The following is a 26,995-nucleotide window of genomic DNA, read 5'->3' on the forward strand; positions in this document are numbered from 1 at the left end:
GGTAAAAGTTATCTTGGTGTACAATAAATTTATTGTACACCTAGTGCGCGCAAGACCTTTTGAAAGTTAAACAACTTCAATTTCATCATCAATGGAGATCAGAGAATGGTTAACCACCGACGAGACGGCGGAAACCTACTTATCTAGGGTTTCTACCACACGTCTTCCGCTTTTACTTCCGCCGCTTCACCGCCTCCCTCTCCGCCCTGGCAACGTCGTCGAAATCGTCGGCCCTTCTCCCTCCGGGAAGACACATATCCTTCTTCAGGTGGTCAATTATTTGTCTTTACAATTACTGTAAGGTTTAATTTCTTCAAAGTTTTGAAATTATATTCATGTCATTTTAATTGTATTTCTAGGTTGCAATTAATTGTATTTTGCCGAAAGAGTGGAAGGGCGTGAGTTATGGAGGGCTTGAGCAATCGGTGATGTTCATTGATTTGGATTGTCGGTTCGATATTTTACGGCTTCTTCAGCTTCTTAAGCTTCGGATTTACAGTGTTTGTCGTAAGTCTTTTTAATTGTACTTTGTGTTTGAGTTAATTTATGAAATAAGCCAGTGTGCGTTAAGTTCTGAATCTCTTCTTGAATTTGTGTGTTGCAAATTGGAAAAGGTCGCATTTTGTATGAGGGGGAGTTATAATATAAATTACTCCCTAGTTTAGAATTTCTAAACCTATAATGGCTTGTGTCCATATAAGTGAGTACCAATACATAATCTTGAATACCAATACAAATATATTTAGTACCAACAACACCAAATTGGTACTCAATATTCTATATTTATGCCTGGGAGATCGACTATGGAGGTCATTCATCTTATAAGGCAACTAATGGAGAGTTATCGGGATAAGAAGAAGGATTTACATATGGTTTTCATTGATCTGGAGAAGGCGTATGATAAGGTACCAAGGGAAATTCTTTGGTGGGTATTAAGTAGGACAGGAATTCCGAGGAAGTATATTGGTATCATCAAGGACATGTATGAGAGAGTTAGCACGAGTGTGAGAACTAGTGTTGGTAAGACCGAAAAATTCCCCATTACGATTGGAGTGCATCAAGGTTCCGCACTTAGCCCGTTTATTTTTGCTATAGTCATGAACGAATTGACGAGGTCAATCCAAGATGGTATACCCTGGTGCATGATGTTTGCAGATGATATTGTGTTGATTGATTAAACAAAAGAAGGAGCGGAAAGTAAGTTGGAGTTATGGAGACAAACTTTGGAATCTCGGGGTTTTAGGCTGAGTAGAAACAAGACGGAATATATGTAGTGTAAGTTTATGGAGTCCAAGATAGAGAGACAGGGGGATTACCTTATATGGGAAAATTGTCCAAGGCTCTGAAATGTTCCGTTATTTAGGATCTATTATCCAAAAGGATGGAGAATTGGATGGCGAATTGGATGGCGATGTGGCCCATAGAATCAAAGCAGGTTGGTTGAAGTGGATAGGTGCCACAGGGTTCCTATGTGATTCAGGCATGCCCCAAAGATTGAAGGAAAAATTTTATCGCATGGCAATTCGACCGGCTTTGTTATACGGCACGGAATGCTGGGCAGTGAAACATTGTCACGCGCACAAGATGAATGTGGCGGAGATGCGTATGTTACGTTGGATGTGTGGGCATATAAGAAAGGATCGTTTGAGGAATGAGATTATTAGGAAGAAAGTAGGGGTTGCACCGATTGAGTTTAAGATGATGGAAAATCGTTTAAGATGGTTTGGACATGTAAGCAGAAGATCAAGTGATGCCCCGGTTAGGAGAATAGAAGGGTGGCAAAATGATAGAATTACAAGGGGTAGGGGAAGACCTAAGAAAACTTGGAGGAAGGTGATTGAGCACGATATGAGCTTTCTTGGGATTGAGGAAAATATGGCGTTGGATAGGACAGAGTGGAGGGAGAGAATATATATTGATGACTTCATTTGACTTATACAGCTAACATGTTTCTGTTTCTTTCTATTTTTTAATTTATTTTTTATTCTTATTTTTAATTTTTATTTTATTTTTAAAATTCTTTTGAATTTTTTTTTATATTTTTACATGCTATTTTGAAATGTACTTATTTTACTAATTCATTTATTTTAAACTTTACTTATTTTTTATTATCTCTTATAATATTTCTTCTATAATATATATACATTTTTCTCTATCTTACTTTCATTAATTCCACCTTCCCTTCCTTGCTTTTTTTCTTGTTACTTCCTGCTCCTTTCTGATTTGATTGGTGATAATGACGATCTCCTACGACGATTCATGTTAGCCGACCCCAAATCATTTTGGGACTAAGGCTTTGTTGTTGTTGTTGTTGTTGTTGGTACTCACTTCATATGGACACAAGCCACTTGAGGCCAAGACTTCTTCAGTTTATTGTGAGGCCGAGGTGATTTTAAGGGTGTGCTTGGATTGGGGTATATATTGTGGGAAAATAGAAGGAATGGCGAAGAAGTTGAATCCTTGAAGGTAGATGAAAGAGGGAATAATAAGGGAAACTATTACAGTAGTTTCGGGGGTTATAGTTACCAATCATTAGTTCATTACCCTAGGGTAATGAATTACCTCCAAAATGAGGATGATTATCCCATCCATCCTTCTTCTCATTATCACTTCACATTCCTTTGACCACCACCTAGACATATTTTTGCTCTCTTTACTTTATGTTCATTACTCCCGATCCAAGCATTTCCTATGGAGAGACTTCTTACAACTTTTAGGGATACATTTAAGGTCTTGCTCTAAGTTTTAGATTATGTCTCTAGATTGTGGGATAAGCGGGTATGAACAAAGATTGGTTGGTGAAGATGGGAAAGAATTGGGTAAGGGCCTAAGGGTTAGTGACCATGAGTTTCACTTATGTTTTTACTACTTACTAAGTGACACTTTTGGAGATTGCCCAGTTCTTTTGAGGGGTGGAATGATCAAATAAAACGGGCGACTTTTATTTTGAGGCTTTAGATGCTTGGGTGATGCTCAATCCCCTGTTCTTGTGTAAAAGTGGGTTTTTAGGTTTTGCTGCTTGTTTGAAGTAATCTTTTTCTGCTCTTTTCCGTGCATGCTCTATGGAAAAAATCTGTATGGCGTAGGAGTTTGAAGTTGTGAACGGGTCTATAGAATTTTATTTATACCTATGAAAAGCCTCGTTCCCATTTTAGATGCTTCCACCCCCCACTTATGTTTCCCCGAACGAATGGTAAAGATAGTACGAGGTCACAATGAATGGGCTATTGTGCTTACGCATTATTTTTTTTGATGCAAATGCTTACGCATTATGATAGTTAAATGTTTGGTATCATTCATGGTGATTGCAGTATTGGACCATTTGAGACGGAGGTCTGGAGTATTATTGATATTTAGTTGGTTATGGATAATGTTCTGAAATTTTGGCATTCTTTTATTATGTTGCCTGATTGCTAGAATATTCTGCATTTAATTTCATTTCCTTGAGATTGCCTCAGTGCATGGCACTGCAAACCATGTTATAGTCACTGAAACTTTCTACATCTTTTTGAGAATTATGTGCAGAAGTGAGTAATGATCTAGGTGACGCTGGAAATTGGACCTGTGATGAGGAACTAATCCACAAATGTTTGGAACGCTTCCTATATGTTCGTTGTTATGATAGTTTAGAGTTTCTTGCTACACTGAAGGTGAGGAATGTCAATTCGTGTCTGTCAGTTGCTAGATCTGCTTTAGAATGGGTCTTTTTGGCTGGACAAATATGAAGATTAGCAAAGAGTCCCGTGTTCTCAATTATCTGCTACTATTGCCATGCTAAAGATGATAAAGAATCTATTCCATGCCATTTATGACAGCTGCATTAGATATCATTATCTTATATCTTGTCCCGACATTTATATTGATCTTGGAATGTTGGCATCATCATCATCCTTAATGTTATTTTAATTTGATTTTATCATTATAGATAGTCTTTATTTCTTATTATCTGATCTACCGACATTAAGTTATGTTCTTCTGCTTGTTTTGTAGACTTTAAGTTATCAACTTCAGACAAGAAAGGAGTTTGCTTCAAAAGTCTATTTCATGATGATTGACAGGTTTGCCTTCGCTTAGAATTGACATTGAAGCCCTGCTTCTTTCAAATTGATAACACTTTCTTATATTTGTGTTTGTATTTATTGATGTCAGTACACTCTTGTTAATATTGCTTATAGTTATACTCCCTCCGTGATTTATTAAGGAGTCACATATGGCCGGACATGGGTATTAAGGAAGAATAGTAGAATGAAATAAAATAATAAAGCAAGTGGAGTTTGGGTAAATATTTTATTCAAGTAAAACAAGTAGGGACCATTAACTTTGGTGGGGTGGGTTTCTAAAATGAATTGTTTAATGTTGTGGTGGGTTATAGGGTATATTAGATATATTATTTAATTAAATGGTGACGTAGAAAAGTTGCTAAAAATGGAAGTGTGACTCCTAATGAATTACGGCCGGCAGTGGTAAATGTGACTCCTAATAAATTATGCAGGGATTATATAAGTATATAACCAGTTCTAGTTCTGCTTGGTTGATTTGTTATCGTTTGTAATTTTGAAATAGGATTTTTTTTCCCTTAAGCTAAAAGTATCAATTAAAAAAAAGAAAACAAGTAGCCGATATATTTTTCAAATAAGGATGTCAAACGAAAGTTGTACTTGCAGGCCATAGGTGACTAGTGGAAGGTGTTGATTTGTTATTTTGAATTCTTGAAATGATCAGCAGATAGTAAGCTGACTGAGCTCAACTTGCAACTTTTCAGGGCTATTAGTTCTCATTACCAAAAGCTCAAGGCAGAAAATCTTTGTTATTTTTTCCAGCTATAGAACTTTAGCATTTTGTCATGTATCACCTCCATGTCGAAAATTTTCTGTATTGCTGTTGGCCTTTCTTTATAATAAGCTGGCAGCTCTATTGAACTCTTGTTCATTAGGTTTGTAATAGGCCTTTAGGTTCCTCTTTCTTTTGAAATTCTAGAGTAGTATCATAATGATATATCTTTCTAAATGTTCAACTTGTCCGATCTTTATTTTTTGTCAGTATAGGAGCTTACTACTGGGTTGACCGTGCTTCAACATCCATGCCTCTTGGGTCAAACAATAGGTACCTTCTATACCAAGTAACTATTATATAATCATGCATTCTTGTGCATTTTCTATCTTGATGTTCTGTGCCTATTCATGTCTGCCAAATTCGAATTTTTGTCATGATTAAATTTTAATCCCTGTTTCTGTTTTTCTTGTAAGACATTTTTACACTCCTATTGCATATTTGAGAGAAGAATAAAATTCAGAGCTGAGATATACCTAATATTTACTTCTATTCCTAAGAACCTTTCCTTTTCTTCTCCCTCTACCTGCCCAAGCCAGGGGTCAAACTTTGAGCATTGCCAGTTATTCTTTTTCTTTTTTTTCAAATTTGGGCTGCAGTGTCTTTGAGTTTTCTAGATTATATAGGAAGTAAATTGATGCATATATGATCTTATTGTAAAGCATTTGGGTCAAATTTGTGTTCAAGTGACCTTGTTTGCATGGTTGCATCCTTATCTTTAGAATTTAAGATAAAAGGATGTTAAAGTATTTTTGAGATTTCTTGTTTAGTACTGAGAATTCTGTGTTGAGATTTGAGGGAATAGTTGGGAGCTTTGGAGCTATGGCAGTCTACAATTTGTTTTTTTAAATTGAAGAATAGGCTGGTGTTATCGTTTTATTTTAATTGTATTACTGGGATTAGAGTGACTGACAATAGTTTTTTTATGGATGACCACATTCACGGTGTTGTTATAATCGTTATGCCCTTTAGGTCTTTTTTGTCCTCGTGTTGAAGACAGTTTCCACTTACCAAGCCCCACTATCTCTATCTGTTTATCCTATTTGCCATTTCCCTCATAGATGTATCAGTCTTATCACAATTGTCTATATGGAAACTATAACTACTTTGTCAAATTGTTCAGGAAAATCTTTTCTCTTCAAAGTGTGACAGAAGCTGTAGTCCGTGAGATTAAAAAATTTCTTCGGGTGCAACCAATGCTTGTTTTGGCTACTAAAGCTACAGTTTTTGCTGACAAGTCTGTACCCAACGACATCAAAAGGTAATTTGTATTGCTGATGGTAACCTAAGTGTCCTCAAATATGGAGTAGTATCGGATAACTATTTCCATTATAAGCAATAATTTATTTTCCATCTAATTTAAGAAAGACACATTTTATGTTTACCTAACTGAATCAAATAAACTAGACCTTCATCTGTAGTTTTTTTTGAGGGGAAAAAAAAAACCTTATCATGTAAACAAAACATCCTTCGTCAGTATAATCTTATGTTGCATAACATTTGTGTTTGGTGGAATGTTTTTTTCCTTCTTTTTCTTCCCATTTTTTAATTGTATAAGATTTGGGTTTAGAGTCGTACAACTTGACTGCTCTTCTTTTTTGTTTTATAAAAAAAAGATTCGTCTCTGTAATCACATTCACAAATTGTTTTCTGACAACAAAGAATCAAAAACGTTACCTACAGCAAACAAAAATCTACTACTATTAAACACCAGATCACTCGGAATTTAAAAAATTTCGACCAGATCACCTTTTCTAAGGTAAATGAAAATAGTAACTTCTAAAATATTTTCTTCATCAAGGTAATCAGGCTTTTCGGGAAGCAATCTTTAAGTGAATACTGTTAGTATCGACGCATTATTTCTTTTTCTGTTTTGCTTACTAAATTTACAGCTACTAAAAATCAGAATTTTTTTGGTACATCATGGATTAAAAGTCTGGTAACTTGATGCGTTTTCAACATGAATGGGATTCTTGGAGGCCCTTTGCCTGATTTAGTTGCCATTTGAATAGGCCATTCAGAAAGTGGTCTTCAGAAGATGCAGCTGGTCAACACACTATGGAAAGCAGTCCTGAAAATGCATTGCACCGTGAATATATGCCTCTTGCCTGGCAGGTAAAAGTTTTTGTATGATAATTTCAATGTTGAAGTTTCAGCCAGATACACCAAGCCTTCTTTTTTTCTTTTATTTATTTATTTATTGAGATCTTCATTATTTATGAATTAGGGGGTTTGGATTTGTCCTTTATAAGTTGCTTTACCCAATGAGATGAGCTTTAAGATAGTTCCATACGTTGAACTTAAATAAGCATCAACATGATCAAACACCTTTTGGAATATTTAGACGGGGTTTCAGTAAATGGTTAATCTCACTGCTGCCATAATTTGAGTTGTCAACTTACCACACTTATGGCTTGTTCAGTATATAACAGTGTGGGGAAAGAAGTGTGGTGTCCATTATTGTATTGTAGTGTAATGAGTGATGACTCAATCCTCTAATTTTATGACCCATGATGATGAATATTACAAACAAGAATCTGATTTTCATTGTTTTTGTACATTTGAAAAGGCCACGAGCTTGCACTGGCGAGTTACTTATGTTCACATGTCTATTCCCGTACCCATGGAAAATGTGCTTATAATATTTTGAAAGCACATTCCCACTATTTGAGTGGTCCTACTCAAAGTGTTTGGTGACTTTCTTCTTCTCTTCAGGGTACATCTACTATTTGGTTAGCCTCCATTGTGAATAAGTCCCAAAATCTTATTCTGCACTTTCTATACAATTCATTTTGCAATTTTATGAGGCTTAAGTTTGATTTCAATATAGTTGAGTCAATTGTTATTGTATTTGTTGTGGTATTCTGAAGATCTCATGTTACAGTTGCTAATTTTGCTTGAAGCAAATTATGTAACTTTTTGGATTGTTTTCATGTTCCATCCTCTTTTGTTGTTGGTTGATGAAGGTTGATGGTTTTGTTGAAGAGATAAGTTAGGATTTGGGTGAAAAGACATTTATCCTAGGATCAAAACCCCATTAATTGATCTTTACGGTGCTTCCTCGGTACGGGTCCAAGGGTTGGATCCTGAAATTTCTAAAATGAAGGACTCGTGGACTCGTTTTTGAAGGGTCCAAAATATGGATATGGACTCGGGGACACGGGATATTATTTTAGTTTCTGTACATTAGGCTAAAATATATATTTTAAATTGAAAAGTCACAAAATAATCCAATCATATTACTCCAAAACATCACTTCAAAGTCACAAAATAATCCAATCATCTGGAGTACAACACTTTAATATTCCCAAATATTCAATCCAACAGAAAAACATAAAGAAACTATAGAATTAAAACTCAGAAAATAGCATAAGCAGCTTCCCTACTCCAACTTCCTTCACTGCTCTAGCATCTCCACTTCATAAGTCCAAGCCTCCAACGGTCAACCCTGTTCTTCCTCCTTGAAGAATGTGGCTTCTATATTAGGATCATCCGGAAATAGATTCTCAAATGCTTCATTATGCTCATTATCAACGAGAAGAGCATCTCCACCTTAAAAATATATATAAACAGAATCAGTAATAAAACACAAAAACAAAAATACAAAACTAAAATATTTATTTGAAAACTTACCCACATCCCAGTAGCTTGACGGCCCCGATTTGTACTCCTCTTTCTTCTTGAAAATCATTCGCAAATCGGTATGAACGTACACAAGGGCTTCGGCTCTACTGGAAAGCAATCTATTCCTTTTTATGCTTTGGATATTGGAGAAAGAGCTCCAATTTCTTTCACAACAAGAGGAAGAAGCAGGTTGGGACAACAATTTGAATGCTAGAGCTTGCAATAATGGTGTTGTTGAACCATAACTAGCCCACCAACTCAAGGGATCTTCACCAACCCTTAATTCCATTACATGGGCTCCACTAAAAATACCCAAGGTCCCCGAAAACCAACCATACTCAGCATATATTTTCTTAAGATCGTCGGGGTTTGTGTACATTATCTTAAAGCACTTGCTCTTTTTAGAGAGACTTCTTGGATTACATTGGGTGCGACCCTTGGAACAATTCTAGACCCACCTTCCAGCCATGACTCACTATAGTATTTAAGAACTAAGGAGTGAGCCATACCAGTGTTACCTAATCCTCTAATCAGCCCACGAACCGCGAACCTGAAAAAGCGAATTACAACATCAAAATCGTATAATTTTGGTCTAATTTAGCAAATTAGGTAGCGAATTGAGAACCCGTACCCAATCTCATACTAGCGAACCAGGTAACACTGAGCCATACAATAAAGTGGAGTGTTGCTTTTGCTCCATCTAGATTCTAATACCCCTTGAATAACATAAAACAATGAAGATTGGCCAGTAATTGCATCTAGACCTTCATGTTCAAACACTTTCTCCCTCGCTTTGTTTGATCATGCAATCCCACATGTCATAAATTAAATACAAACACGGGGCATCAAGATCACCTTTCCTAATCATATTGTTAATTGGGGTTGTTAAAGTTAAGAAATATTCAACCTTGCCCCACCAATTGTCGGAAATAACACATTTTTTAACATGATCAGCTTTCTCCTCTACTGATGTCTTCCTAAACGTTTTCCATTAAGGATTTAAGACCATTTTTTCTAAAGCACTTTTTGTTAAAAACAAATGCTCAACCATGATAAAGTGCGATGCAAATAGGGGTTCTGCTACCTTAACCAACATATGTTTAGAATAACTATGGAAAATATCAAGGGATTTCCCATGATTCAAAACAAAATCAACAATTGCATTGCAGTCCGACATTAAAGAGGAAATCCACTTACATTGGTCATATTGGCTTGAGTTCACAGGTGGTTCACATATATGTTGATATTTCGCTTTAAGAGCCAAACCTACTGCCTTGAAATTTCCAGCATTGTCGGTGATAATCCTGAACAACATTGTGAGCCCTTTCTTTATCAAGGACCTCTTGAAAAAGACTAGCAACATACTCCGTGTCCTTCGTATTTCCACCTGCATTGAAAGATTTAAGAAACAGGAGCCATATCCTGATGCAGCCATAACATTGATGAGAGGTCTACTTTGCCTATCGGTCCATCCATCCGAACACAAAGATACTCCCTTCTTCTTCCAAGAATCGCAGAAAGGCCGAAGAAGGGTATCCACATGTGCTTTTTCTTGCTCAAGTAAAGAAAGCCTCATCCTGCTGTATGTAGGAGGAACATACCCAACACACTTACTGTTTGCCAATTTGCTTACAAGTTGACGAAAGTCGGATTTTTCACAAGTGAAAATGGAAGGGCAGAGGCATAAAACATGCTAGGACATTCTTTATCTAACTCATCTCTGCCAGCAACATTGAAACATACCTCCAATGCGTTTTGCTCTTTTTTTTTGTTGTTTTAAATCTGAACCAGGAGAAAGTGTTTACTCAAGCTTCCTCTTTGAGTCCATTGCTTTCCTAGCATTCAAATTCTCTGCCTTGACATGTCCCTTTGTAGTTGAGCTTTAACTTGATCCGATATCGTGTTGCATCCTTCAACACCGTTCCTCGATAAACCCAAAAGATGGCTTTTCACTTTTGTGTATGAACCTGCCACTAATTTGTGACAATAGTTGCACGCCCATTTTCTGTTACCACCACTAGTCGGGTTTTCGATGACAGTGACATGGTTCCATGAAGGTTTTTCATCATAGCTTGAAAATTGGGTTGGACTTGGCCTTCTTGGTGGTGAATTTCTTTGGAGGTTTAGCATGGATGAGTTTGGTGAAGCCATTACAATTGGAAGATATTATGAGAATTGGAGAATTTTTTGGTTGAGGTGTGAGAATTCGGAGATACATGGTCATCATTTTATAGATGAGGGATTAAGGAATTGAAGCAAAAAAAAAATTGAATCGACAAAAGAAGGGGAAGAGTCGAAGAGACTGACAAATAGTTTCAGGCTGCTTGAATGATTTTAATTGGGAAAGAGAGTAAATCATGGGTAATTGGAAGGTTTTGATTACAACATATGGAAAAGATAAGTTATAGACAGTAGTGCTTGATTGCTTTTCCTGGTTCCATGTGCCAGATTTTATCTTTATCCTTTAAAAAAAAAATTATTTAATCATCATTATCATTATCATTACCCCATTGCCTCAAAGAGGCTCCCGCAAGAAGCGGGGTAAGGGGGGGTCGGGTGTATGCAACCTTACCCCTACAATTGCAGAGAGGTTGTTTTCTATTGACCCAAAAGCGATAACGGGACGACAACGGGACGACCATCTTCTACTTTATGGAAAGGAAGCAAAGAGGTTTTAAGAGCCATTTTGATTTAGTCTATTACATCCCAAAGACAAAAGAACAAATGAATATTTGGCTCCATCGGAAATGGACAAAAATAGAAAATGGTGTGGCATGTAGGTAGGTAGGTAGATTGTAAGCAACATGTAACACAATTGTGACATGCTACATATTAGAACAATGATATAATTATAATATATATACTTATCATCTTTTTCTTTAAATCATAATATCTAAATAATTATAATTATAATTATAATAATTTTTTAATATAGATTAACCATACATCTAAATCTTAAATCGTGGAACACGGATCATAGATCTTTAAAAATGATCATAAGTTATGTTACATTAAGGTCGATTGATGTTATGAGCGACATATGTTAATCTTACTCGTGCATCCGATGATTGTAGATCGTGGATCATGGATCTTTTGGAATGATGATAACTTACGTGTAATGTTATGCTATATTGATATATGTTAATCTCACATCGAATGATTGTACACCGTGGATCTGGGATCTTTAGAAATGACCATAATTTGTATTACGTTAAGGTTCACTAAAATGATGTTCTACCGGTATAGGCTAATCTTACATCAATTGGTTGTAGATCGTGGATCACTTGAAATGACAATAATTTACTTTGCATTAACGTTGACTAATGTATTGTTATACTTATATATGTTAATCTTACATCGACTAATTGTACATCCTGGGTCATGAATGAATGATCATAAACTTACGTTACATTAAGGTTTGTTAAAGTTGTGTTCAACCAATACAAGTTAATCTCTTGACAATTTGTAGGTTGTGATTCGTGGATGTCTAAGAATGTTCATAATTCATAGCTTAGGGTTAGTGTTTAGGGTTTAGGGTTTACGTTTAGGGTTTAGGTTTAGGGTTAGGGTTAGGGGCATGGAATAAAAACTCGGCCGAGTTAACTTGGATCGTCCGAGTTAACTTGGATTTTGAGTTTGGCGATCCGATACTTAGCGAGTTATCACGCCTTGTTCAAATAAGGCGAGATTTTGCCAGATTCACTCGTTCCGTACAAAAATCGCCCGATTCATCCGTTCTCGTTCTAAAATCGCCGAGTTAATGGCCAGAGGAATAGCAGAGGTTGCGATGATGTTGTTTTCTTCCATTTTCGATGGTTGTTAGTGACTTAGTGGTCGGAGGAATATCAGAAGTTGCTGGAAAACGGAGCATTTCATTGTCGAAGGTTGAAGATGAACAACCGAAGAAGGAGACTCAATCTAGAAGAATTGGTGGGGCAGGAGAGAAAAAACGTGGGTATGGGCGGGCCTACTGCCTAGTGGTATTATAAATAACCTAATTGAGTAATTGACTAGTCAAAACTCACACGTAGATTTTTTTTAATTAAAAAGAATTGGTGGGCCAAAGAGTATATATTTAATTTTTGAATTTGGACAACAGCTAGCAGTTAGTCTTCTTGCATTTGCTTAACTTGTTATAACGGATGCAAAGAAAGATTAAATAACGTAAATAAAGAACGCAAATATTTAACGTGGTTAGCTAACAATGTGTTAGCTACGTCCACAGGCAGAGGGGGGTGAAAGTTTTATTGATCTTGAGGAGTATGGATTACAGAATACGACTAGGTTATGAACTAGGAAGTTTATATAGTACTATCTAGACAGATGCGGAAAAACCCAGAAAATAGGCCCAAAGCAGATAACCCAGTCCAGAATAACAGAATAACAGATACCTGTGTTGGGGCGTTGCAGTAAGGGGCTTGACCGATTTAAGGCATATTCTAACATAATTGTTTACAGCTGGCAGTGAGTAAAAACTCAATTGTTTGGCGGTAAGGAATTAAGGATGCCGAATAACCTTTTAATTTCTCAAGAATTATAAGTGATAGGTGTTTTGGAATGGAATTCATTTTCTTTTTCTAATCTTTTAAATTCATGACATCAACTTTTCCAAGTACCAAATTACCGTAATATTTTTATTGTCCGTACCAAATTAACGTACTTGTCCGTATATTTTTATATTTTTTTTCACACCAAAAAATTGTGAATTTTAAGTAAAAATCTTATTTAATATAATATTTCTTTATTAATATCTATTTATTACCTATAAATATTATAAAATCAAATTCCTACCGCGACCAATGCATCAGTTCCGTTACCGCGACCAAAACCGAGTTTTCAATCTATCGTTAGGGGTTAGGGGTTAGGGGTTAGGGTCAGGGTTAGGGTCAGGGTTAGGGTTTAGGGTTTATGGTTCTAATGTCATGTTTTATACCATAGATTGATGATTATAAGTTATAGTGTTGAGATTATTCTTACCTTATAGGTTAATGTTTGGCCTAGTGGTTATATGTCGGGGATCATGGAAGTAGAATGAGTTTAACTTTCACTATTTGAAGTTGATTAATTTTTTGTTATAACGATATAGGTTAATCTGAAATTGAATGATTATGAATCACGTATCATATAATTAAAAATCAATTAAAAATATATATTTAATATATTTAATTCAACAAAAAAATGAATTAAAAATAATATATTTAATTCAACAAAAAAATCAATTGAAAATATATATCTAATCAACAAAGTAATCAATTAAAAAAATATATTTAATATATTTAAGTTAACAAAAAAACCAATTAAAAATATAAATTTAATATATTTAATTCAGCAAAAAAATCAATTAAAAATATATACACTATGTTGATGTGAAATATTCATTATAAAAATTACAAAAAAAAAAAAAAAAAATTTACCATGAATCAATTGTGAAGCTACCCAATTCAATGATGTGAATATTATTTTACGTTTTATTGATTCAAAATTACCAGTTATATTTTTGATAAATTAATTAATTTTAGTGAAACTCTGTCATGTGTAATTTATTTAAAAATTTACAGCCCTCTAACAAAAAAAGTATCGTCTAAGTACTCTTAGTTGACAGATACATAGTACTTTGTTGTCTGTATAATAGAAGAAGTTGCTTTGTACTATTAGTACTCCATAGTCCGTAAAATAAAAGAATCTACTTTGTATTTATTTCTTTGATCAGTTGTTTTTCACCTTACTTTTTCTTGAAAAGAATCCACATATGTTTTCCTTGTTTATCTAATATTTTCTTCCAATGCATTCCCTGTATCTATCCTTATATATCTCCTCACATTAATTTATAGACTTTCCAATTTCCACCTCCAATAGAACCCGAAAGACCTTTATAAAATAAAATTTCTAATACTCTTTGTTACTCAATATTTTCTTATTTTGAAATGCTTTATTTGTTTAAGACACCTATATCGCAAGTATAAGTCACTCATATGTAAATATTTTTGTATTTTTTTAAAGAGGGTAACATATATATATATACAAGAAGATAGTATATATATATATATATATATATATATATATATATATATATATATATTTACACACTGGAATACGATTCACATCTAACATTTATTTGATAACTAATGCACGAAGTAGGTAAAGATGTACTTAGTTACGAAATAGTACAATTTTTTCTACTACTCTTGTAAATGTTAAGCAATGCGGTATCGCAGTTTCAATTTTCTTTTTTACTCTTGCGACTGACATTTGCTAATATTTGAATCAAAATTATTTTATTCATTTGGAAAAGATTTATCGGAGTAAATAAATTTACACTTGTGAATTACTCCTTATGATCTTTAATAAAATGTGAAGTGGAGTACATGAATGTTTACAACTACCAAAATTAATTAATTTGCAGTTTTGAAAAAGGCTTGCAGTAAAAGGAAAAAAACACAGTAAAAGTAAAGTAAAAGTAAAATCAGTCCATAAATACGGAGTAGTTAAATACATTTAACGCAGGCATGTAGCTATGGAAAACATAAATAGCAAAGTAAAAGTAAAATCAGTCAACAAATAGTTCAATACATTTAATGTAGCCGTGCTGCTTTTGTGCTTCATAAAATCTTAGGCTTGTAAAAGAAAGATTATAATACAACTGTTAATTAGCAGAATGTAGGACAACTGTCAATTACTAGTCCACACTTAGTTTTAAAAAGCGCGAAACGCATCGAAGCGCAAAAGGACCCGTGAGCTTAAGCGCAAAGCGAAAACGCATGCTTTTCGTAGGCGAAGCGCATCCGGAAAGAAATAATAAAATTTTAAAAGTTTAGGAAATATGGAGAAAAGTGAAAGAAAAAAAAGAGAAAATGAAAAGATGAAAGAAAAATTCAAAATCCGACTGGAGAAATCCGGCAAGAAGGCTAGAGAAATCCGACTACAGGAGAAAATTGCACTAGGGTTTTCAAACTCCCCCAAATATTCGTTTTTTTTAAAAAAGAAATCATGTGATACTTTAAAAAAGAAGATTAGAGTCACATGGTTTTATTTTTTAATTAAAAAGAAGGGTTTGTTGTTCCCAGACTACAAAGCGCAAAAGCGCTAGGAAGTGTATGTCGCTAGGCTTCGGCTGGCAGAAGCGTTCTTCTGTGAGCTTCCAAGCTCCCAGGGCTTTAAGCGCTTTTTTAAACTGTGGGTTACATCCCTCTTAATGAAGATTAAAATTACCAAAAGGCCCAAAAAGTTGAAAAAAATCATCGCTAAATTCTTGAGACAAATATTCACCACCACGATCGGATCTCAATGATTTAATTTTCTTCCCAAGCTGGTTCTGCATTTCATTTTGGAATCTCTTGAACTTTTCAAAGGATTCCGACTTATGCCGCAATAGGTAAATATATCCAAATCTGCTTACATCATCTATACAAGTTATGAAATATCCGTATCCTCCCCTAGCCAAAGTACTCATAGGTCCATAGACAACAGTATGTATAAGGGCTAAAAGATCATTGGCCTGTCACCTGAGCGTGTAAAAGAAGACTTTGTCCTTTTTCCCCATCAAGCAAAACTCACATATTTCAAATGACTCAAAATCAAATGATTTGAGAATTCCATCCTTATGGAGTTTCTCTATGCGCTTCGATCTTATGTGGCCTAATCGACAATGCCATAGATAAATAGGGTTGTAGGGTTCAAGTCATTTGGTTTGTGTTTATTATTGTCTATGTGATAGATGTGGTGATCTAAGTCTAGCACATATAACCTATTTGCTAATTTAGCAAAGACATAGAACATACCATTCTAATATGCAGAACAACAATTATTCATAACTTGGAATGAAAACCATTCTGAATCTAAAACCGGAATGAAAATTATGTTCTTGGTAATAGCTGGAACGTAATAACAATTATGTAGTTCTAATATCATACCAGAAGGCAAACGTAAACTATAATCTCATACTCTTGCTCCACTGCCTACTCGGAGATCCACTCCGCCTTTGCTCAAGCTCCTACTTCTATTTAGTCCCTGTACATTACAAATAATGTGAGATCCACAACCGGTATCAAATACCAAAGAAGTGAATGTAGCTAAATTAACTTGTATAACATAGATAACTGAAGTCGAAGCACCACTCTTCTTCTCCTCCAGAGACTTGGGGCAATTGGCAGGGGTAGCACCCATGTTTTGCTGCTACTTTAGCCTTAAGAGTGGCCTTTGGCTTGTCAAAAGTGTAATCATTGGCAACTGCCTTACCCTTGTTCTTCTTCATAGGAGCTCTTTCTTCTTGAGCTGTTTACCCTTCCTAACCATTAAAACATCCTTATGCTCAGGTTCACTAGGTAAGCTCCTCTCTGCCTGAACCAACATACCATGCAACTCTTGGAGAGTACCCCCCTCCCCCTTCTTGCATATGGAAATTCAAACGAAAGTTATGAAAAATTTCAGGCAAGGATTTGATCACGATATCAGTTGCCAGTTCTTTAGGTTAAGGGTAGACCAATTCTCCATGATCGGTAAGTGTTTAATCATGTTGAACACGTGCGGACCAACGGGCTTCCCCTTGCCCAACTTGCATTCTAGTATTCTCTAATCAGCGTGCTTCTGAAACACGATTTTCTGTTGATTATGGTGTAGGCATCCAGATCATCAAAACGTTTCTGATAATCTGTTTCCATGCAAAGAAGCATCAAGCATGTTACTTGCACGGAGTTAGCCTGTAGAGTTTGTCTATCTCTACATTCAGTTGCAAATTGCAATAGCATTTTTTGGCAAGGTTCACAGAGTGGATTGTCAAGAACACTTTCATTTCCTTCCGCTCTAGAGAACGATTCTCACATCCATTTCCCTTTCTAGAAAGTTGTGTGCATTCAATTTGTCTTATTCGAGTATAAGGTGCAAATTTAAAGCAGAGGTGTTTTTGTTGTTGGCATTTGACATGGTAACTACAACAAAATAATAAAGCAAGATTCAGTCAATGTTTATCAAAAGCAAAATTTGTTTAATTACTGCTTTTGAATCTTTCTTTATTATTTTGTTGTAGTTGCCATGTCTAATGCCAACAACAACAACACCTCTACTTTAAATTTGCACCCTATACTCGAAAAAGACAAACTGAATTCACATAACTTTCTAGAATGGGAAATGGATGTGAGAATCGTTCTCTAGAGCGGAAGGAAATGAAAGTTTTCTTGACAATCCACTCCCCTGAATCCCTGCCAGAAAATGCTACTGGAGCTGAATGGAGAGATATACAAACTTTACAGGCTACTTTCGCGCAAGTAACATGGTTGATGCTTGTTTGGAACCAGACTATTAATATCAATTATGAAAATTCAAGCCATAAATAAATCTTCCCTTGATTGAATCAAAATAATAACGTCATCCCTTGATTGAATCAAAATAATAACGTCATAGACAAAACATGATCATTTGAATATTATGTTACGCAAAATTGATACCACCGTAGGAACATATAGATGCATATACAACGGAATTTCAGGAAACTGTTTCCTATCATCTATCATAGGATCATATGCATAACGAACACATGAATCAAATAATAAGGATTAGATATACAACCTTTATAGCGTGAATTCCCTGTTGTATGCAAGCTTTGAAGATCTGAGAGCCCCAAGTGTTGCTCATCTAATTAGTCCATGAACACCAGTTGAACACCACCGTGAACACACGTCTTCTAGAACGTTGCTTTTTGGTGGTATTAGCGCCGGTTACAAGGGGGAGGATTTAGGGTTTTTCATTTCTCTTTTTTGTTGCAAAGTTATTGCTTAATTCGTTGTCCCTAACCCTAATATTATATTAGTATACAATAGAAGGACACTAGGTTAAATTAGGAGACTCAATTCTCCCCCTTGGCTGGCACAAGTCCCAATATGGGCTTGTTTTGCCTTTGTTCAACTAATGCTACACCATCATTACACTTCCTCATGCTCAAATTTCGTGTTTTCTATTTGTTCTTGCAGTCCTTTGTTACGCACAGGATATCTGTTCGGCCATCAAGTCAAGAATACCGTGCCAGTAATTGTAATTTATGAGTACTCTTCTTTTCCATTTCTATCATCTTCGGCAAGCATAGTTGTGGTCTTTTGAATTTTTTTGACTCCCTACCTTTCAAAGACAAGGCTGCAAGTATGTTGAATTCCATACACACTACCAGTGGCAGGGTCTCCTGAATTTTATTGTTTTTTTGTTGCTGTCTGTGCATATGTATGCAAACTGTGTTTCTATATTTATGGTACAGGCACAACTGATGAGCAAGTTTACTTGGGGCAATGGTTACTGCCGTCTTTAGGCTTCAAAGACAAGTTTGTAATCAGAGATGTAAGAAACATGCTTTGATGTTTTTACACAACTTACTGAAGCTTCTTTACTGAATCAATCTAATTTCAAGAGTAATTTATATAACTTATGCTATATTATACTTATCGTATTATCTACAAAGTCGTTTGTGTGCGCTCACAAAGTAGTTGAAGTAGTCGTGTTACCCTGTACTTTCTTCTTTAACCAACCACCAAATAAAAATGTTTGCTTGTGTAAATATTTGATAAGCGACACAAGAATCTGAATGTAGTTTGTTTACTAGAGAACTCTTGTCGAAAATCCTATATATTATTTCAAAAATAGTACTATTTCTGTTAAGAAAAGGTGACTTCTTGTTATTCTTTTGAACTGTGTTTCATCAAAAAGGATAGTGCATTTTGGAAGTTTGAGAATTTTGTCATACAACTAACTCTTGGTTTTATAAAAATAGAGAGGGGGAAAAAGGGAAGAAATACAGAGGGAAGGGGTTAAAAAAAAATTCTTATGTTTGCATCACGGTATCTTGTACGTAGTACTACGTACTAATTTTGTTATTTACATGCAGGTTGGCATAATAGCTGTTCCTTGATAGAGATATACAATGTCCAAGTTGTGGATGTTTCTGAAAGACCTCATGGTATTTTCTATGATCTTTACCTTGGATGATAAAAGAATGTGCAAGATATAATTTGAACTAAATAAAAAATAGGTCATTTACTTTTGTTTACCTTTGCATAGTATATAGTCTCATGGACATTGGACTTTGAATTAAGAGTCAATTGGGAAGAACCTCTTTGTTATCACAGGTATTCCATGTTTATCTGTTACGAACTGGAAATTTGTCCAGAAAATTGAAGGAAGAAGATGGTAACCAAAATTAGAAACTGGGAATGAAAGATAATACGAAGTACAATATTTTGAAGGCTTGTTCTCTCCCAAAGTGTAAAACAAAACCGAAGAAAACTCTCAGTAGTATTCATGATGCCTTTTCTCTCACTGAACTCCTTTTATAGCATTACAAGCTCAACAGACTTCTTTTTTCAAGTCTAATCTTACAACTAACTATGCATCACCTACTCTAGTACACTACCCCTTCCCTTAGGCTAGTTCATTACATTCTAACCCGAGAAGCTTCAGAGGTTGATGTTAAATTGTTAATGTTGATGTTGATTGCCAAAGAATGTAAAGTGGTTTTACTTTTTAAAATAAATTACTGGATATGGAAAGACACTTTATTAGTTAGAAAAACTACAAGTACTTGTATTCAGTTATGCTCTATGCTTCTAAGTTACACCGTCTTTTATCTATATATCCATCCTCTTTTATTTACATCCTATGGCACTTTTAATAGGTGATGATGCAATTTCGCAACTGGTAACTACAGTCTTGGAAAGTAACGTTTTTGGACATCTAGCTCCTGGTATGACATGCAACTTTTCCAGGTACCAGGGACTGTTGTGCAGACTCGACCTGTCTTTGCTTGACCTTGGGCTTTAGGCAAATTGAGTACGTCAAGAAAAGCAGGATTATCAAAACTCGTCATAGAAAGATGCAAATATATGTATTAACTGTAAAGTTGTTGAATACTGAGCAGATATTTTGTAAATTGCAATCCTGTTGGTGTATAATTTTGTGTAAATTTAGACATTTTGGCCTACTAGGATAAAGAGACTAAAAATGAAATTGTATTACCAAGGAATTGGCAGCTTTTGAAGCAATGTGAAGTGAATATTTTCGGAGGATCAGAAACGAATAGGCTCTATCTTGGCTTTTTAGAATACTTGAGATTCTTGATTTATCCATACCGAGATGCATGTACAGCGGTCAAATTGGATCATTTTCACAACAGGGGAATGTTGATGGAACTTTTCATCTGGGGCAAGTAAAAGAAGCAACTATCTTTGCTGTGCAATGCCTTGTGTACCAAGAACAGAATAATCAAGGGAATATGTTTTGATAATTATTAACGTGTGATGTAGTACTTCTTCTACAAGAGGTTGGCCAACTGAATCAACTTTTTATATCTTTATATATTTCTGCCTTTTCTTAGGTTTTGGTGCTTGTTTGATATAATACCTCCTTCAGAATCCAAAGCTGTCAAATCGTGTGATACAGAAAAGAAAGACAGTTGCAGCAGGTTGATTCGGATCATGGAGAACAATGATGAACAGGCGAAACAGCAGCAGCAGCAGCAGCAGGCATCAAAGCAGCTTTCTATTGATTCAGATCACGCTTTCGCTATTGCGTTGCAAGAACAGGTTTTCCTCTTAGCTCCTTTGATTAATCCCTTTCAAATAAACTAGCAACAACATCTCATGCTATAAGTGGCTATGGCTGTTTGTCCACTTTAAGTCTAGATGACCTTATATCACTTTTTCAAAACTATGTACTCCGTATCTGGCAATCTCGCATTGCACGAGCCTGACTTTACATAAGTCTGCTAGCCTCTACGAATAAGTTACCATACATGACATGACCCCTTAAAAGTTACTACAAATTAAAGGTTACTTTTCATTAAAAAACTTGCAATACAATACAAAGTGTGAAAAAGTAATTGGTTTGTGCTAATGTGATTAGGAAAGTACATTTACAATGCTCGAGACAATTAGGAGTGATACAGATGATGAAACTGAAGATGAAGAGGAAGAAACCGGAAGTTCTTCGTCACATGACTTTGATGGTAACTTTGATACTCAAGAATTTTACGGTAATTCTTATTTGAGGAAACTTATTTTTTTAAATAAAATAGATAAATCATAGAAACAATCAAGTTTAAATTTGTTTAATAATGTATGATGTTGGCAGATGAATTAGAATTTATCGAGGAGGACGAAGAAGGTAGCTTCACCGACGAGGTCATTCCATTTTCTTCTAAAATTGTTTGCATAATTTTCTCCCTTTGAAAAATATACTAATCATATTAACCGTCAAAAATTGATAAAAACTTTGTTACCATCTTACAAGATGTTCAAATCTGAACTAGTAAAGTACGGAGTATATTTTAACACTTGTAATAATACCTAACACGTAAAGATTAATGTACTGTCTTGGAATACTTGTCACTACAATCACTAGTTCAAATTTGCTTGGATGCTATTACAAATAATATTTTCCATGATTATAATATTTCTCCCAATTGTCTAATTTATACTCCATAATGTTTTCGTATTAGCCATCATAATGGTTAATCTCATAACGTCAAACTTATTATTTTGCAGATTGAGGAGGATGAAATCGATCCAGATGAAATGTCTTATGAAGTAAGTCATAACCAAATATATTACACCATCATATACGATTTATTTTGTTTACGTTTATGATCTTATATTAAAATACTCTATTTCAGTTATGATCGTGCATCACTCTATACGACGTATTTGCTTAAAATCCTTAAAATTATAACGTTTTGACCAACATATTACCAACGCGAAACTTTAATCATTGGTGTTTAACCTTTTGTTGGTTAAAGTCAATTAAGTTAAAACTAACAATTACCCTAACATTCTATTAATTCATATGATTTTGGTTATATATTACAGGAATTAATAGCATTGGGAGAAGTTGTTGGAGAGGAGAGTCGTGGACTATCTATTGAGGAAATTACTTCATCATTGTCATCATGTGTTCATAAGTTTGTCGAATGCAAAACTACAATTGATAGGTGAGCTATGTCTATTTCTATATTTAAATAAATAATATTAAATTGATTTTATACTTATTTTGCTTTTGTTTGCTATATTGTGGGCGGTAATTTTAATACTCAATTAGTTATTGGTCAATGAAACAATTTTTTTATTGATGACATCAGCATGGCGTACGCGATCTTTCCTCATTGTTCCTGTCAGGCGGTCTTATACAAAAGTTGCCAAATAAAATTAGAGTTGACATCACAAACACAAAAATGTTTTAGCTCAGAGAGTAAATCCTTCACATGTTTAATAAGAGGTTGATTTCATATGTTTCCCGTGTAAATTTCCAAAAAATAAATAAAAATATATGTTATTGATCCTTTAATCTAAGATCACTCGGTTCACTAAACAAGTTACAATCATTAATTCCATTAGTGTAGAAATAATCTTTGAAATAAATGACGCAAAAAGTAACAAGTAGGTGCACATAAGTGCATAACAGATATGTGGGAGTCCTTAACAATAAGGTTAAAAATTAAACTAGTTTTGACATAAATATTGATTGGGGAGATTATTTAATTTCGTAGGTGTGTAATATGTCAAATGGAATATGACGAAGGGGAGCAATTGGTTGCCTTGCATTGCCAACATCCATTTCATACGGATTGCATAAATCAATGGCTTCAAATTAAGAAGGTACGTAATATATCCTTATCCATACATAAAAGAAACAACTAGTTTATCTATAACTAATTGATAATGTTACATGTTGGGTCATACCTCTTGTTGGCTAGGGCCGACCCTAAACATGACCAATTACCCCAATTGGCCATGTGATGTTGTAATACACTTAACAGGACTAATTTGTTTGACTTAATTATTCATGTTTTTTCATCAAAAGAAAGATAAATAAACCCACCTACAAAAGATAGATGTGGGCAACAGTTTCAACTCTAGAAATATGAAAAGAAAGATAAATTGAGAATGAATTGATTCTGTAGGAAAATCTGCAATGTTTAACATTTCTAGTTTCATTACTTTGCATATTTGTTTGTACCCAAGTTTTCTTGGAAGAAAAATAAAAAAAATATCTCGAATAATAAATTTTGTGTGTTTGATTGTAGGTTTGTCCAATATGTTCTATAGAGATTACACCACAGAACAAATCCTGACAAGATAAATAGGTTACTACTCTCCTGGATATAGCTTATTCCTGAAACTTTGTATTCCATTTATATTTGTACATTTATTTAATGGAGATTTCATAAGATTTTGAAGTCTCGGCTAGACTATGTAAAATTGTAAATGTGAACATTTATTTTACCCAGGAAAAATAATGAAATTATAGTGAAACACAAATAGATTACTTGTAGTGCTGTATACTACTCCCTCCATTCTCTTTTGTTCTTCCCCTAAAGAATGTTGGGTGTGGTTTAAGAAAACTGAATCTTGGTTTGTATTGGGATATGAGTAATGATTGGGTGTAAGAATAATGATTGGGTGTAAGAAATTGAATAAAGTAAAGAGAGAGAAAGTATTTAATTAATAGGGAGAAAAGTAGATATTTTATTAAAGTATTGAAATAAATCAGCATAAATTTTCAGTCACATGGGGTATGGGAACCATCTGCTGTTACATGGACCAATCAGAAACAATCATACAATGACTCACGTTTTTTTTGGCTGGAAATTTAGCCCAAACAATTGATTTTCAGTTTTCCCTCCAAATTTTTCCCCAAATAAAAAAACAGGGGATTTTCATTTTCCCTCCAAATTTTGAGGGGTTGAAATAGTGAATTCCCTTTATAAATAGGGTCACTTTCCCCCCACAAAAGACCAAAATCTGACTTTTACCAAGTTCAATAAATACAAGAAAAACACCAAAATTTCTTCCTCAATTCAGCATTAAATAGCAAAAAAACAGGGGACTTAATGGCTTCAGATCAAGAGGATGACTATTTCCTCGGATTTTCTGATGATGAAGGCTATGGCATTAACTCCGATTCTGACTCGGAGGAAGGTGATGATGCTGCTGACTTGGTACAAGCTTCTCAAAATACTGCTGCTGATTTTGGGGACTTTGGGTTTAATGAAGATGTACCAAACAGCACTGAATATGTACAGCAAGTACCAGAAGTAGAAGGGGAAGGGCAGCAGCAAACTACCAACTTTCAAGAGGTACCATTTCTTTTTTATTTGAACTTTCCACCACCATCAGAAAATGCATCACCAATTCATCATCAAACAGCAACACAAAGAACAGATCATCATAAGCCTAGGACCCCTAGAATAAATAATGAATTGAGGCTTGAAATTTTGGTGTACCTGCTGAATAGAAAAATTCCAGATTCAGAAACTCTTTTGTTTGGGACAATAAGGGATGCAGCCATAGAATTTGATTACAACAGAAAAACCATAGGGTCAATATGGGACAAAGCAAAGAAGCAGAAGGCAGCAATGAATTCATATGTGGTGGAAAGTAAGTGTCACAAGTGTGGCAGGAAAAAGGTTCAAGTCACATATGACTCTATTGCACAAATAGGCATGGGGGACAGAACATGCATTGTAGATCTTGCAAGAATGCTGAATTTGGGACCAACAACAGTATGGAGGCTCATCAAGAGGAAAATTATTAAGCCACACTCAAGTCCCTTGCATCCAGGCATTTCAGAAGCATGCAAAATGGCAAGGATGAGGTGGGTACTCAGACTAATAATGGATTACACTATACCACAAGAACCAACATATTACAGCATGTATGACTTCATTCATATTGATGAGAAGTGGTTTTATTTGACTCAAAAAAACCAGAGAGTTTATCTTGCAAACAATGAACCCTATCCACATAGAAGTGCAAGTTCAAGAACCAAGATACCAAAATTCATGTTCATGGCAGCAGTAGCCAGACCAAGGTGGGGTGAAAATGGGAATTGTGAATTTGATGGTAAAATAGGCATATTTCCATTCACAAATGCAGTTGCAGCCAAGAGGACATCAAAAAACAGAGTAAAGGGGACCATTGAAACAAAGCCAGTGAAGTCTGTGAATCAAATTGAAACAAGGGCAATGATGATCAACATGCTAATTCCAGCAATCAAGGCAAAGTGGCCACCACATGAAGGGGAAAAGGTCATCTATATTATTCAAGATAATGCAAAGGCACATATATTGCAAGATGATCCTGAATGGCAACTACACTACAAACAAGATGGGTTCACTTTTGTGTTGACTCAACAGCCAGCAAACAGTCCAGATTGCAACATATTGGACTTGGGATTTTTCAGGTCCATTCAATCCTTTATGCACAAGAAAATGCCTAAAACTGTGGAGGACTTAAGTGGAGCAGTGTATGATTCTTTTAATGAGTTGCATCCTAAGACATTGTCTAATGTGTGGATGACATTACAGTTTGTGTCTAATGAGATTCTTAAACACAAGGGCAACAATGATTACCAACTTACACACAACAAGAAGAAGATTCTAGAAGATGAAGGCAGACTGCCAGAGCAAGTCAAGGCACCTATATGGGCAGTTAATGAATGCATGCAACTCTATGATGAATGGGAAGCAAACCAGTGAAGCAAAGAGAAAACAATTAGATAACTTTTTGTGTTTTGGGGACATGTTTTTAAATTGACAAGTAAAACCAATGTGTCACTTTTGTAAGCTTAAATGCAAGCATAACATGTAGGCAAAACATTTTGTAAGCATATCTTTTGGAAGCATCAATGAATGAATCTCATGTTTAAGTTTAGTAAAGTTTTTTTTCATCATTCTTATTCACATCAATATAGACTAATCAATGCAAGGCAATAAACAAGGAAGAAGTACATAACAAGAACAAGGCAGCATTGGCAGAAAAAGAACAAGGCATAAGAGGTAAGGCAGCATTGGCAAAACTATAAACAAGGCAGCATTGGGTAATTAAGAACAAGGCAGCATTGGCAAAACAAGAACAAGACAGCATTGGCAAACCATGAACAAGGCAGCATTGGCAAGGCAACAAATAGGCAGCATTGGCAAAGCAACAAATAGGCAGCAGAGACAAGGGGACTTGCAAACATAAAGACCAGTCAATCTAATTGTTATTCTCAGTTACAAGTTGGTTTTCATCATTGAATCTTATGACATTAATATCCTCTTGCCTAATGGAGCAAATTACTAACACAATTTAAAAAGTTTGACTCCATTAAGCAAAGGATACTAAGGGCCTAAGAAACTCAGGACATACAAATTCACAACTATAAACACATCGGCTCCGAAGTGGAAAGAAAGAATCAAATCACATCATTTTCAGATGGAAATTCTTCCCACTCCGAAACCGATGCGTCAAGAGAAGTAAAATTTAACTTAAACAACCATTTCATCATTGATAACAAATGAAAGACAAGGCAAGAACAAGGCAGCAGAGGCAAGGTAGTGAATTACAACATGAATGATCATTGAGACATAAAACTCAGGACATACAAAATCACAACTCTAAACACATCGGCTTCAAAATGGAAATAAATAATAATATCACATCATTTTCAGATGGAAATTATTCCCACTTTGAAACCGATGCATCGAAAGATGTAATTTTGACAAAAACAATCAATTCATCATTGATAACAC

The 26,995-nt window shown here is 35.0% G+C and overlaps 2 protein-coding genes and 1 long non-coding RNA gene across 9 annotated transcripts; 2 read left to right on the plus strand and 1 right to left on the minus strand.

Annotated features, from left to right (window-relative positions):
• Positions 1–49: 49 nt before the first annotated feature.
• On the plus strand, positions 50–20,502 carry LOC110802591 (DNA repair protein XRCC2 homolog). 5 transcript variants are annotated; one of them, XM_056827320.1, is made up of 11 exons: positions 51–268; positions 360–507; positions 3,514–3,650; positions 3,991–4,058; positions 5,041–5,103; positions 5,954–6,091; positions 6,843–6,945; positions 18,417–18,477; positions 18,695–18,774; positions 19,319–19,390; positions 20,196–20,502. In XM_056827320.1, the coding sequence occupies exons 1-10, from the start codon at positions 92–94 to the stop codon at positions 19,340–19,342; spliced, it is 999 nt and encodes a 332-aa protein (XP_056683298.1). In that variant the 5' UTR covers positions 51–91; the 3' UTR covers positions 19,343–19,390; positions 20,196–20,502. The 5 variants fall into 5 exon arrangements, 3 of the variants coding, with proteins under 3 accessions (XP_056683298.1, XP_021863725.1, XP_021863726.1); XM_022008033.2 differs by having other exon boundaries at positions 52–268; positions 20,105–20,502; XM_022008034.2 differs by having other exon boundaries at positions 54–268; positions 3,526–3,650; positions 20,105–20,502.
• Positions 8,049–8,656, minus strand: LOC130459774 (uncharacterized). Its single transcript, XR_008919379.1, has 2 exons — positions 8,464–8,656; positions 8,049–8,382 (listed from the first exon to the last, which is right to left on the minus strand). It is a non-coding gene; the product is annotated as an uncharacterized lncRNA (long non-coding RNA).
• An 84-nt stretch (positions 20,503–20,586) lies between the features above and the next one.
• LOC110802592 (E3 ubiquitin ligase BIG BROTHER-related) lies at positions 20,587–23,567 on the plus strand. 3 transcript variants are annotated; one of them, XM_056827323.1, is made up of 8 exons: positions 20,587–20,749; positions 20,839–21,011; positions 21,331–21,433; positions 21,559–21,608; positions 21,972–22,013; positions 22,293–22,414; positions 22,970–23,078; positions 23,507–23,567. In XM_056827323.1, the coding sequence occupies exons 2-8, from the start codon at positions 20,904–20,906 to the stop codon at positions 23,552–23,554; spliced, it is 582 nt and encodes a 193-aa protein (XP_056683301.1). In that variant the 5' UTR covers positions 20,587–20,749; positions 20,839–20,903; the 3' UTR covers positions 23,555–23,567. The 3 variants fall into 3 exon arrangements, with proteins under 3 accessions (XP_056683301.1, XP_056683299.1, XP_056683300.1); XM_056827321.1 differs by having other exon boundaries at positions 20,609–20,749; positions 21,331–21,460; XM_056827322.1 differs by lacking the exons at positions 22,970–23,078; positions 23,507–23,567 and adding an exon at positions 22,562–22,893 and having other exon boundaries at positions 20,609–20,749; positions 21,331–21,460.
• The last annotated feature ends 3,428 nt before the right edge of the window (positions 23,568–26,995 follow it).

Source organism: Spinacia oleracea, chromosome 4, assembly GCF_020520425.1.
Source record: "Spinacia oleracea cultivar Varoflay chromosome 4, BTI_SOV_V1, whole genome shotgun sequence".
Taxonomy (NCBI): domain Eukaryota; kingdom Viridiplantae; phylum Streptophyta; class Magnoliopsida; order Caryophyllales; family Amaranthaceae; genus Spinacia; species Spinacia oleracea.